General features: G+C 42.6%; 1 protein-coding gene across 2 annotated transcripts in view; it reads left to right on the forward strand.

Annotated features, from left to right (window-relative positions):
- Positions 1–13,217, forward strand: part of PRMT8 (protein arginine methyltransferase 8) — a 92,003-nt gene that overhangs the window by 63,757 nt on the left and 15,029 nt on the right. For both annotated transcript variants that reach the window (XM_079142006.1, XM_079142007.1), the window contains 2 exons: positions 248–335; positions 8,110–8,225. In XM_079142006.1, the coding sequence (XP_078998132.1) occupies positions 248–335; positions 8,110–8,225 (204 nt within the window). The remainder of the gene's footprint in view (positions 1–247; positions 336–8,109; positions 8,226–13,217) is intronic.

The raw sequence follows: 13,217 nt of genomic DNA on the forward strand, positions 1-13,217 counted from the left end.
CTTCCAAGTACCCTCACCCCCTGCGTTTGTTCTGTTGACTCCGCCCAGGTCCCTCAACTTCTCCTTGCTCCAAAATAAACAATGGGCATTGCTGTCCTAGCCCTAACCCCGGGCAAGGTGACAGTCCCCTGAATGAGAAAGGCAGGCGAGGGGGTGCTTGTCTGGTGACTCTATGTGCAGTTCAAAATGTGATGTCTTTGTCAGGTGAATAGATTACGAGACCCATTTCCCCACCATTCATCAACAGAAACCTGGAGGGCTTATGTTTCCAGACCGGGCAGCTTTGTACGTGGTAGCAATTGAAGACAGACAGTACAAGGACTTCAAAATCCACTGTAAGTCACCTTTTCATTCTTTGTTGAACTTCCGTTGCACACTAGGGGTGGGAGCCACTTCAGTGGGCCTGAGGTGAGCAGTCACTGTCACGGACACTGCCACTCTCCCTGTGGTAGAGTTGTCTGTGGCCCTTTCGGGATTCTTCTCTGTATTTCTCTCCAGTCCCAAGGGTGGGAGGTCTGAGAAAGAAAATAAGCAATATGACTGGTATAAGATAAATGTCCTGGGGTGAGAGAATGAATGCAAAGTGAATAAGAAAAGTACTGAAGCAGCAGAAGCTGTGTTTGCAGAGAACTACAGAAAAGTCTGTCAGTCTTAGTCATCCTAAAGGCCATGACGGGGGTCAGACGGGGCAGGTCTCCAGCCAGGCCAATCACTGTGATTCCTGCCTTCAGGCCACTCAGAAGTGTCAAAATAATATTGACTCCTCTTCATATTAGGTAAAATAGGTATTCTTCTCTGAGATTCTTTCAGGAAATGAATAGCATTAGGGGTGGAGAGGAGGGGAGACTTTGCTTTGAACAGTGAAATAAATGGTGTGTTTACATGTGCATGTATGTGTAGGACTGTGCAGGGGGGGCAGGAAGCTCACATGGAAATGTGTATTCATCATGCCTTACCAGCTGAAAATGTGCAACGCTTCAGGGCACAGTGGCCATTACTGTACTTCTAGCAAATTGGGAGGCCAAGGCAGGAAGATGGCAGCGTGGGCAATTTAGCAAGACCCTATCTCAAAAGAAAAGGGCTGGGGATGTAGCTCAGTGGTACAGCATCCCTGGGTTCCATATCCAATCTCTCTCTTTCTCTCTCTCTCTCAATCTCCCCCTATGTGCACGCACACACATACACACACAGAGTATGATTCTCTTAGAAAATAATTAAGTAAAACAAACAAGTGAAACAAACAAAAACACTCTCCAATAATTTATCTGGTCCGGAAAGGAAAAGGACTATTTTATTCTAATGCCTTTAAAAAGTAACATTTCTGAGCAACACAAACCTGGCCTGTGGTGAAATCATATCATGTGTGTTTTTATAAGGTTAGACACAGTCACATCTCTTCAACCAGATCCACATGTAATGAAAGAGCAAACACCTCAAACAAGCAAGCAAACAAACAATCAAAATAAGCAGGAGGCAGAAGCTCTGAACTGTCCAGCAGAATTAGTCAATCCTGCTGCAATGGTATGGACAAGCCCACCTTGGCAAGATTACTGCAGAGGGCGTCACATACTGAATAGGTGAACCCATGCCTCCTGCCCCAGAGGCCAAGAGCCACCAAATTGTTGCCCCCTTTATTTCCACAATTGTTATTTAATCATTAGTACCAACAGTGGTGCCTCCAATGGACAGTGCCAGGGAGTGTGTGTGTGTGTGTGTGTGTGTGTGTGTGTGTTTGTATTTTTTCTGGAATTGTGAAATCAAAGCATGACATTCAGAGCCAAGTTCAGGAGAAGATGGGAATGGGACAGGTGTCTGAGGCTCTGTGCCCTGAAAACCCACTCAGAGCTCTGCTTCTGGCTGATCCAGTATCATTTCTAATGTTTGATCTCGAGAGGGAAGGAGCTAAATCTCCAAATGAGAGCAACAGGGGGTAGGGCAGTTTAGGTTAAATGCTTTGAAGTCTGCCAGTCCTGAATTTCAACTCTGGGCTTTCCCATTTCCTAACTGGGTAATCTTGAGCAAGTGACCTAACACCTTTGAGCCTCCACTGGGGATAGTATCATCAAAGCCAGAGACTTGTCACCGGGAGTCAGTGAGGTGACATGTGTCAAGGGCATAGCCGTTCACGGTGCTCTACGGAACTAGACCAGGTCTCATCTCTGAGGCTGTAACCACGCCCCTTTCTGCTCAGGGCTTTGCCAAGCCCATTGCCCCTCGTGGCTTGGAATCTAGGGCAGATGTCTTCCCAGAGAAGATTACAGAAACAACTCAACAGTGAACATTGATCAAATGTGTGTATAAATAGGACATACATTGCCCTGGAGCTGCGTTTCGGAGCTCTCGTAGCATAATTGTACTGAATGGTGTTTTGAGGGGAATATTCAGGTACATTCTCTGTTCTCATTTCCACTTAAATCTTTAGTGCGCTCCAGCCCGAGGGACATCTTTTAAAGAAGTTTCCTCATGGTTTCCAAAACAAACATACCTTATCCCTTCTTCCCTTCCATTGGGCTGTGCTCAGAGTCTGGGGGATGCAGATAGCAATGAGCCAGTCAGGGCAGAAAAGGAATGGGGGTCCTGAGAGCAGCTAAGAGGACAGGTGCTGCTACTCGGGTGCAAGTCTGGCACTGAGCATTGTGTGATTTATTTCTTTGATTCCAGTGCAGCGTTCCTAACTTTTGGAAAAGAGCAAAATCTAAAACTCAGCTCCCATTTTGCTCTTATGGAGTGTTTGCTCTGAAGTCTCTGCCAAAAAAAAAAAAAAACAACAACCCCAAAACTACAACAACAACAATAACAAAACAAAAACAAAAACAATAAACAAACACACACACAACACTTCAGATTGATTTAAAATACTGTTACGTTTTTTCTATTGAAATTTTAAAAATCTCTTTTTTTTTGTAATGGAAGCAAACACATTAGAAATCTCTTTCAGATAAAAGGAGGTTTTGGTTACTATGAGTTCTAAATCAAAAGGAAAGCATAAAGGCTGCTGGTTGCTAAGGGAACAATTATAAGCAAATTTCAATTGGTTCGAGAACCAGCTAACAAGAAAAAAATCTTAAAGTGGGGCAGGAGAGTGAGATGTGCCCAGCCCCTGCAGAAAGTAAATTGTTAGTGAAGAAGCTTCCTTTCTTTTCCTCTTCTTGCCTTTTCCTTCCTTTCTCTCCCCTCGCCTCTTCCCCTCTCCTTTCCTTTCTCAACCACATGCAACGTGGGGATGTAAGAAAGAATGAGTGAAATGCAGAATCTGCCCTTGATTTGTTTGCCACCCAAAGAGAACCCATAGAAAGAGAGAATGATTGGCATGTTACATATTTTATTGGATAAAGGAATTAAAAAAAAAAAAAAAAGCCAGCAGAGGGAGGGTTGTGCAAGGTGTGATGCTTATCTCTGAGAGAGGAGCAGTTTTTAAAAAATCCTACTACAGAAGATATTTATAGAATCCAAACTTGGTGTGTAGTCTATTCAATTTTATACCCAACACATGACTGTCACCCAGTATTTGAATCTACAGTCACTGAGAGGGATGGGCACCAGCTTTCTCAATGATGAGACTAAGAGGAAGACTTTGTGCCGAAGCAGCTCTGCCTCAAGCAGCTTCTCTTGGAGGATAATGCAGTGGCTATCCCTGGGTTTCTCCTTTATTTCTACCCTCAGCATTTGGAGTTCTACTCTTGGGTCCACCCCCTTTTATGCAAGGAGCTGACGGTGAGAACCTAAGATGCATCCAGTATTCTAACATCTTCCCTTGTGCATAGAGAAGAAATTGCAATTAGTGCCTGGAAGGCCCTGTTGTTTTTCTTTGACAGCACTCTCAGGCAGTGCCATTAGCCCCAGCAGAGAAACTGAGATCTCTGGAGTCAAGGAGGGAAAAGAGGATGTAGCTATAGCTCTCTCCAATAAGAAGTCAATTTTGTTCCCTGGTACTTCATATTTCTATTTGTCTGGCTATTTTTCAATTTCTCTCTCTATTTTGATTTTTAGCAGTTTCACATAGATATAGCTGGGTGTTTTTCTTTGTATTTTCCTAATTGGGGTCATATATAATACTTGGGTATGCAGGTTGATTCCTTCTTTAGTTTAGAAAAAGTTTTAGCCATTTTCTATACATATGTGTATATATATATACACATATATATATATGTGTATATATATATATATATATATATGTTTATTTGTTTTTGGCCTGATCTCTTTCTCTTCTTCATCAGAAACTCCCATTACAGATATGTTAGATATTATTTGTTGTAGTATCATTGATCTTGGATGCTTTGTTTATTTTAAAATTTTTTTCTCATTGTGTTTAAGTTCATCCTTTTTTTGACCTGATTTCTAGTTTGGTGATAATTTCCTCTGGAGTATTCATTTTGCTAATGAGCTCATTAAAATACTTCTTCCTCTCTGATATTGTGATTTTGATTTCTAGAATTTCCATAGGCTTTTAAGAAAATTATTTCCATCTCACTGATGAAAATCTACATATATTCATGCATGTTGTCTACCTTTTCCACTAAATCTTTTGACTTAGTATAGTTACTTTTTCATGTGTCTTGTAATTTTCCATTGATGCTGGACATTGTGGGTAAAAGAATAGTAGAGACAGATGAATAATATTTATGCTCAGAAAAGTCTTGAGTCAGGCTGTTAGAATGGGGGTTTGAGTCAATATAATCTGTAGTTATACAGACTTTGTTATTTCCTTTAGTTACATTTGTTACATCACAGTGCAGTTCTTCTCAGGGGTTAATTTTAGTCCATAAACAAAAGATTCACAGGTTCCTCTGATGTTACTTTTTAATACCTAGATAGTTAACAATATTTCTTGATAGCCAGTAGCTCCTACCTCACATTTATTAATTCAACAGATAATACATAATTGCAATAAAAATTGAATGTACTTGATTTGAAATATAACCCATCTCTGCTCCACTTCTGGTAAAAGAGCCTAGTGGGGAGTGAACAGTCAACAGAAAGGAAAGAAAAAAAATGTCTACTACCCTGGCTAATCTGTCTCCTGAATAGCTGAAGGTGGGACAGTCTAGCTGGGAGATAAACATCAATTAGTCCCTAGAAAGGTAATGAAAACACCAGGCATTGCAAAGTGGTATAGTATTAAATGTTGGGTAATAGATTTCAATGTAAAAAGCACTATCTGTGGGCCTATTCCATGCCAAGTGCTGTGACTAAGTGCTAAGGATACAGAAGGAGAGGCCCAAGGAGGAGTTGGAGAAAGTGTCACACAGGCCACGAGACTTCAATTTCACCATTTCAGGTTTTGAAAAAACTTTAAAGATCACGCACTCTAAAGGTTTCCAAACTCTGATTGGAATTGCTTAGACAGATTTGGAAAAACTGAGCTTCCTGTCATTTTGTTTTCTAGCATTTTCATTGACTTCAAAAGTTGTTTCCATCTCACTGGTGAAATTCTCCATCCATCCATGCATGTTGTCACCTTTTCCACTGGATTTTTCAACATACTTATTATAATTACTTTAAAGTCTCTGTGGGTAATTCCAACATCTGAGTTATGTCTGAGTCTGATCTGATGACTCTTTTCTTTTGATAATGTGATTTTTCCCTCTTTTCCCAGCCTCTTATAATTTTCCATTGATACAATAGGTTTGGCATGGGCTCAGGACTCTGCATTTTAGACTGTGTCCCAGATGAACCCATAGAACCACTGAACCAAATTTCTTACTTTACAAATATAAACCCAGAAAAAGGTACTGATATGTGCAGGGTCACACAGCTCAGAAGGCAGCAAATTCAGAACTCAAACCAAAAAATCAATAACAACTACCATGTATCACATTCTTTCCATGTGCCTAGCACTATCTTATGTACTTTACAAATATTACCACATTTCATCCTCATAATAACTCTATAAGACAGCCATAGTTATCATCATCATCATCATCATCATCTCTGTTTTATTTATTTACTTTCCAAATTGTACTTTCATTTGGAGTCTTTCTTTTTTTTAAGCATTGTGAGAGATGGACATAGTAAGATATGGATGGGTGACATGGACAAGGAAAAGAAATACATAAAAAACTGTAGACTCCGTGGAGAGATCAATTTCAGGAGAAGACATATAGAAATGGAAGAGCTGGAAATGGATTCATTTAAAGTACCCCTATCCCTGGGAGTATCTGAAGACTCTCTTAGGAATACTCTCAGGGATCGGGCTACTTTAGTTGTGCTGGAATACGGCACAACCCAGGAGATCATTCTGGAGATTTTTTTTTCTGGGAATGGTTTCATCACCTCTATTTTAAAGAGGAAGAAACTGAGGCTTAGAGAGGGTTCATTCTCGCCCAAGGTGACATAACAAATAAATGGCGGAGCTCAGATTTGAACTCCAAAGTCCAGACCTGCAGCCATTGCACGCAGTGACCCTCAGGATTTGCCCAACACATCCACCAAACTCTAATGTCATGGTAGGATCCAGGGAGAGAGAGAGAGCAAATGTGTGGTTCTTGGTCTCTTAAGGGAGGGTTTAAACTAAAGGCAGTGTGTTTTAGTATGCATTTTTCATCTGGGGAGAGGATGGATGGCTATTTTCAGGTTCTAGGAGGGAGTCTTCTCTGAAGCCTGTCCTATTGCCAACTGGGCAGCTTCTTCTCCATCATGGAGGTTTCAAGTGGGAGTTTGGCACCAGCCTTGGGTGATTGAATGGAATTTGACTGGCATCTTATCCTCAAGCTGGAATTTCACAAGTGCTCGCCCTCTGGGAGATGATTACTTTCTCGGCTTTCTTTTCCCCCTGAGAAAGGTCTTTGTGTACCTTAGAAAAGAGTCTGAGTCAAAGAAGCAATTCTTTCCTTGACCGCTCACACCTCCCTCCTCACCCACCCACTCTGCTCCACATACACGTTCCCCAAGGTAACTTTTTATTTTTTATGAATGCTCTAAAAAAATTAAACTCCATAAGATTTTAGAGAAAAGCATTTTACTTCAAGGTACCTCTGAATAAACAGATGGATGAGATTCAGCTGCCCAGGAATCAGCCTCTCTGCACTGTTGAGGGAGAACATGGCATTGCTGTTGCTGCCACAGCTGGGTCTCTACTGCTGAAGGGGTAAGGGGACAAGTCTGGCTCCATGACTAGCTTCATGATTTCCCCCATGAGTGACGGGTGTCAGATTTTGTGTGTGAGCCAGATGCCAAATTCTCCCAGCCACAGATTTCTTATCTCCAGTACAGAAGATATTCTGTACTAGAATCTCCTGAGTAGATTCAATAAAGATGATTAATGAGTGGTGTCAATTATGACCATCATTTAAAGGTAACCTTGATCCATGTGATTCAATTCATTTACTCACTAACTCTGAGACCCCAGATCTTTCTCCCTCTGAAAGAACATCTTATGAGTAGCCCGAAGAGGCCAAGGAACACAGTCAGGATGGTTTGTACCCCACCTGCGGGCCATTCCTCATGGGATGGATCCTCAGTGAGTGCTTCATGGCCTGTGGGAGAGATAAAGACTTTCTTGGACCCACTTGGTGGAGAAAACTGAGGTTCAGAGGGGTGGGGATTTGCACAGGGCCTGGCCTGTGCGTGACATTGCTGGGATCCACGCTCTAATCTCTTTCACTGGAAGAGCCCTTGCTTCTCTAGGCTGCATTAGAGGTTCAGTGGGTGGAGATGGGACAGGGGAGAGAGATGGGTCTTTTAGGGGAGGAGAACAGCTTGAGCAAAGGCACAGAAATAGGAAAACAGCAGATAAGGGAGTTTATAGGACACTCTGCTGCCTTGGCAAGGGGACAGGAATGTAGATATCAGAAAGAGTCAGGAAATTTGGGTTCTGGTTTTAGCCCAGCTTTGTTCTACCTGTGTGAACTTGGACAAATTAGTTTCTCAACCTCTCTGAACTCTAGTTTACCTAACTAGAAAGTGGGACCTGCCTTTTCTAGAGGTAAAAGTGAGAAGATTGCATCATTGCAAAGCTCCCTATGCAGGTGAACAATGCTCTCCCCATTTTGATGCTGGGGATATAGGCTGCCCCTACCTTCTAAGGCATGCTGTGCCCTAGCAGTGAGGAGGCCAGGTGAGCTTCGGGGGTCCTGCTGCCTGTCTTGATGTCTCACTCTGTTTCCACAGGGTGGGAGAATGTCTATGGCTTTGACATGACCTGTATCCGGGATGTTGCCATGAAGGAACCCCTGGTGGACATCGTGGATCCAAAGCAAGTGGTGACCAATGCCTGTTTAATAAAGGTCTGGAGACATCCTGGTTGGGCCTGGGCATGCTGGGAACCCAGCTGAGCCACCCTGGAAAGCCAGGCATGGGGTGGGCCTGGAGTTCAGGCAGAACCAGCTCCTGCACTGCCCCAACCTAGTGAGGCAAGGCCACGTTGGCCAAAGACCGGGCTGCTGTGCGGTACAAGTCAAAATTTGGGGCTCTCACTGAGCAGAGCCCCAGAGGGGACTCCATGGTGGCACAGCTGAAGGAAGAGGGTCCAGAGCAGGGTCCTGGTGGTGTAATGGGAGTTAGGTGGGGAACGGCCATCAAAGGACAGGACACTGTGGAGCTAGGAGGGTATGTGCAGGCTTAGGAAAGCGAGTCCATTCAGAGCTGGGTGTGCATCTTAGGAGAGAGATCCCCCGCTCAGTGCACCATGCGATCCTCACAAATCTCCACGTCGGAGCTCACATCTGACCCAGTCAGACAGAGTTTCCAGCCCTTCCTGGGCCTGCTTGCTCATTTCTGCTCTTAACATCTTTTCCTTCAAGGCCTTCTTTGGTGGTGCAGATGAACAGCTGGTCGGTGTCCTCTCCATACCTGTCCTTAATGCATTCTTATTATTAGCTACTCAAACACACCCAATTAGACAGAGCAAAGATAAAATCTCCCCTCCCTTCCAGTCCCACATTCCTCCCAGAGCAACCTCTGTTCAAGGTCAGATACACTCTTTTTTTTTTTTTTTTAATTGTAAACAAATGGAATACATGTTGTTTCTCTGTTTGTACATGGAGTAAAGGCATACCATTAGTGTAATCATAAATTTATTTAGGGTAATGTTGTTTGATTCATTCTGTTATTTTTTTCCCTTCCTCCCACCCCTCTTTCCCTCTATACAGTCCTTCCTTCCTCCATTCTTGCCCCCCTCCCTAACCCTAACTCTAACCCTAACACTAACCCCTCCCACCCCCCATTATATGCCATCATCCACTTATCAGCGAGATCATTTATCCTTCGGTTTTTTGAGATTGGCTTATCTCACTTAGCATGATATTCTCCAATTTCATCCATTTGCCTGCAAATGCCATACTTTTATCATTCTTTATGTCTAAGTAATATTCCATTGTATATATAACACAGTTTCTTTATCCATTCATCAATTGAAGGGCATCTAGGTTGGTTCCACAATCTGGCTATTGTGAATTGAGCAGCTATGAACACTGATGTGGCTGTATCTCTGTAGTATGCTGATTTTAAGTCCTTTGGGTATAGGCCAAGGAGTGGGATAGCTGGGTCAAATGGTGGTTCCATTCCAAGTTTTCTGAGGAATCTCCACACTGCTTTCCAGAATGGCTGCACTCATTTTCAGCCCCACCAGCATTGTATGAGTGTACCTTTCTCCTCACATTCTCACCAACACCTGTTGTTGCTTGTATTCTTGATAATCACCATTCTAATTAGGGTGAGATGGAATCTTAGGGTGGTTTTGATTTGCATTTCTCTTATTACTAGAGATGTTGAACATTTTTCATATGTTTGTTGATTGCTTGTAGATCTTCTTCTGTGAAGTGTCTATTCATTTCCTTAGCCCATTTGTCGACTGGATTATTTGTATTCTTGGTGTAGAGTTTTCTGAGTTCTTTATATATTCTAGAAATTAGTGCTCTATCTGAAGTATGAGTGGTGAAGATTTTCTCCCACTCTGTAGGCTTTCTCTTCGCATTGATTATAGTTTCTTTTGCTGAGAGAAAGCTATTTAGTTTGAATCTATCCCAGTTATTGATTCTTGCTTTTATTTCTTGTGCTATGGGACAAGAAATATGCTATGCTATGGGACTTCCTGTTAAGGAAGTCTGGTCCTAAGCCAACATGTTGATGATCTGGACCTACTTTTTCTTCTATAATCTGCAGGGTCTCTGGTCTGATTCCGAGGTCCTTAATCCATCTGGAGTTTAGTTTCGTGCACGGTGAGAGATATGGGTCTAGTTTCATTCTGTTGCATGTGGATTTCCAATTTCCCCAGCACCATTTGTTGAAGAGGCTATCTTTTCTCCATTGCATATTTTTGGCCCCTTTGTCTAGTATGAGAAAATTATATTTATTTGGGTTTGAATCCGTGTCCTTTATTCTATACCATTGATCTACCTGTCTATTTTGGTACCAATACCATGCCGTTTTTGTTACTATTGCTTTGTAGTATAGTTGAAGTTCTGGTATTGCGATACCCCCTGCTTCGCTCTTCCTGCTAAGAATTGCTTTAGCTATTCTGGGTTTCTTATTCTTCCAGATGAATTTCATGATTGCTTGCTCTATTTCTGTAAGGTACGTCATTGGGATTTTAATTGGAATTGCATTAAATCTGTATAGCACTTTAGGTAGTATGGCCATTTTGACAATATTAATTCTTCCTATCCAAGAACATGGGAGATCTTTCCGTCTTCTAAGGTTTTCTTTAATTTCTTTCTTTAGTGTTCTGTAGTTCTCATTGTAGAGATCTTTCACCTCTTTTGTGAGATTGATTCCCAAGTATTTTATTTTTTTCGAAGCTATTGTGAATGGGGTAGTTTTCCTAATTTCTCTTTCCAGAGATTCATCATTTATGTATAAAAATGCATTAGATTTATGAGCATTGATCTTATATCCTGCTACTTAACTGAATTCACTTATGAGTTCTAAAAGTTTTCTGGTGGAATTTCCTGATTCCTCTAAGTATATAATCATATCATCAGCAAATAGGGATAGTTTGAGTTCTTCTTTTCCTATTTGTATCCCTTCAATTTCTTTGGTCTGTCTAATTGTTCTGGCTAGGTTTCAAGGAAGATATTGAATAGAAGTGGTGAAAGGGGGCATCCCTGCCTTGTTCCAGTTTTTAGGGGGAATGCTTTCAGTTTTTCACCATTTAGAATGATATTGGCCATGGGCTTAGAGTAGATGGCCTTTACAATGTTAAGGAATGTTCCCACTATCCCTATTTTTTTCTAGTGTTTTGAGCATGAAGGGATGCTGTATTTTATCAAATGCTTTTTCTGCATCTATTGAACTAATCATGTGATTCTTGACTTTATGAATTACATTTATTGATTTGATAATAATAATAATTTATTGATTGATAATGTAATGGTGAATTACATTTATTGATTTCCTGACAGATAGACTTTTCCAGTTCTCATTCTATGTGTTTGCATTTGTATTGCTGATATATTATGTTGAACCATATGAAACTACTGATATCTGAATTTTTATGTGGAAAGACATCAATTTCATATGGTTGAAGTTAATCTTTAATTTAGACACATGGGTTCAATCTGTAAGTTCATCAGACCATCTGACTCTTGTCTTGCTAAAACATACTTGCCTGCTTGGGTCCTATACATGTCACTTTTTTTCTGGAGGTATTGGAAGGAGGGACTAGAACATTCATAGTTGAATCAGGGGAATGGGTCCAGGGCCACCAAGGGTGAGTTGAAGTTTCTGAAAGATTGAAGCAAACTGCTGCTTTGTCCCTCTGAACACAGACCTTTGCAGAACTATAATCCATGGTCTGGACTACCACTGTGGCACTTGAGACCTCAGGGCAAATAAAATTAGCTGAGCCTCATGCGGGTCTCATCAGATGCCCTTCCTTGGTGACGTCCTGCCTCAGAGGTTTGGTTTTGAGTCTAAGCCTGGACCTCTGCTCATAGGGTTCCCACTGCTTTTCAAAGCAACCTCTTCCTGTGGCAGTCAAGATGAATTGTGAGCTATTTCTTCCTACCAGCCCTTCTACCCTGAAGCCTCTCCACTTGATACCCAAACAAGAACAAGAAAGGCAAACCCCCACCCCGCAAAAAAAGAAGATATCCCAGAGTACAGAACATTTCTGTCAATACTGTAGAACAGGTGGAAGTCGACCTGTGCCATCGCATTGGTCAAATGACCCGTGGCAATGATAGCCACCATGAGGCATCTGCATGCAATGGTCGCAGCTTGAGGATAAAATTCCTTCCATGTTCTTGGACCCCAGATGACTTTCTGCACTTGACTCCAGGGCCCATTGCAGGCGTTGCCACTGCGCTTCTGCTTGGGTCCTACTGGTTTCGCCATGGACTGGCCTGGTTCTTCCCATGTGTGTCTGTCTCCTCCCCACACCCCCTTCTCTCAGAACAGTACTGGCAAGGGCCTCTCCTGTGGTTGCCCCTGGAATACATCCAGGGACAAGACAGCCAGATCAAGGATCAGACTGATCAAGGAGGGACAGGAAGGAGGGTGATGTCTCATACACACTCTTCATGGAACTGACTGGACATCTGTGATGGCTTCCTGTCCTGCCCCTCCCCCTGCCCCAGCCTCTCTTCCGGTTTTCCGAGAAGCATTAGGTTGCCTGTGTCTGCTCCTGCAACCAGGGGAGCCCTTCCATCGGCTCTCTGGCTAATGTGCTAAGCAGCGTCTCGCCCCGCCCTTTGGGAAAACGCTTGCCCTTCTTCACACACTTAATTGCTATTTTCATCGCTATTAACATTGCTGAGTGTGACACTTTATTATAATTAAGACTCTGTTTTGACCAGACTTCTGCTCTGAGACGTCCATTTATAACATGATTTAGAGGCAGGATGGCAGTGGCCAGGGGCACTTCTGAGTAATTCACTCCAGAGAAACCCTCGGCTTCCTGGGGTTGCCTGAGGCCAAGACAGTAGGTCTCCCTGGGGTCTCCAAGGGGCTGCTGTGTCTGTGGAAAAAAAGAAACCTTCCAGCAAAGGACTCTGGGGCATCAGAATAATGGGGGATGATCTGTAATCTTTGACTCCAAGAGGGGGATGGACCTGAACCCCAAGGACCTTTGTGTCTGCAAAGCCCAGCTATGACTGGTCCCACTCTTACATATGGCAGGACCCTTACTCCAGAGGACCAGCTGCCTCTGTTGTTGCCAGTTTAATGTACAGCTTCATTACTCAAGCCTCGAAGGCTTTGGACGGGGAGGGGGTGTTAATATGCAAATGTCTCCAGGGCTCAGTGAACACAGTCAGCTAACACAGGGTGTGACAGTTGAC

This window comes from Sciurus vulgaris, assembly GCF_902686455.1.
Source record: "Sciurus vulgaris genome assembly, chromosome: 5".
Classification (NCBI taxonomy): domain Eukaryota; kingdom Metazoa; phylum Chordata; class Mammalia; order Rodentia; family Sciuridae; genus Sciurus; species Sciurus vulgaris.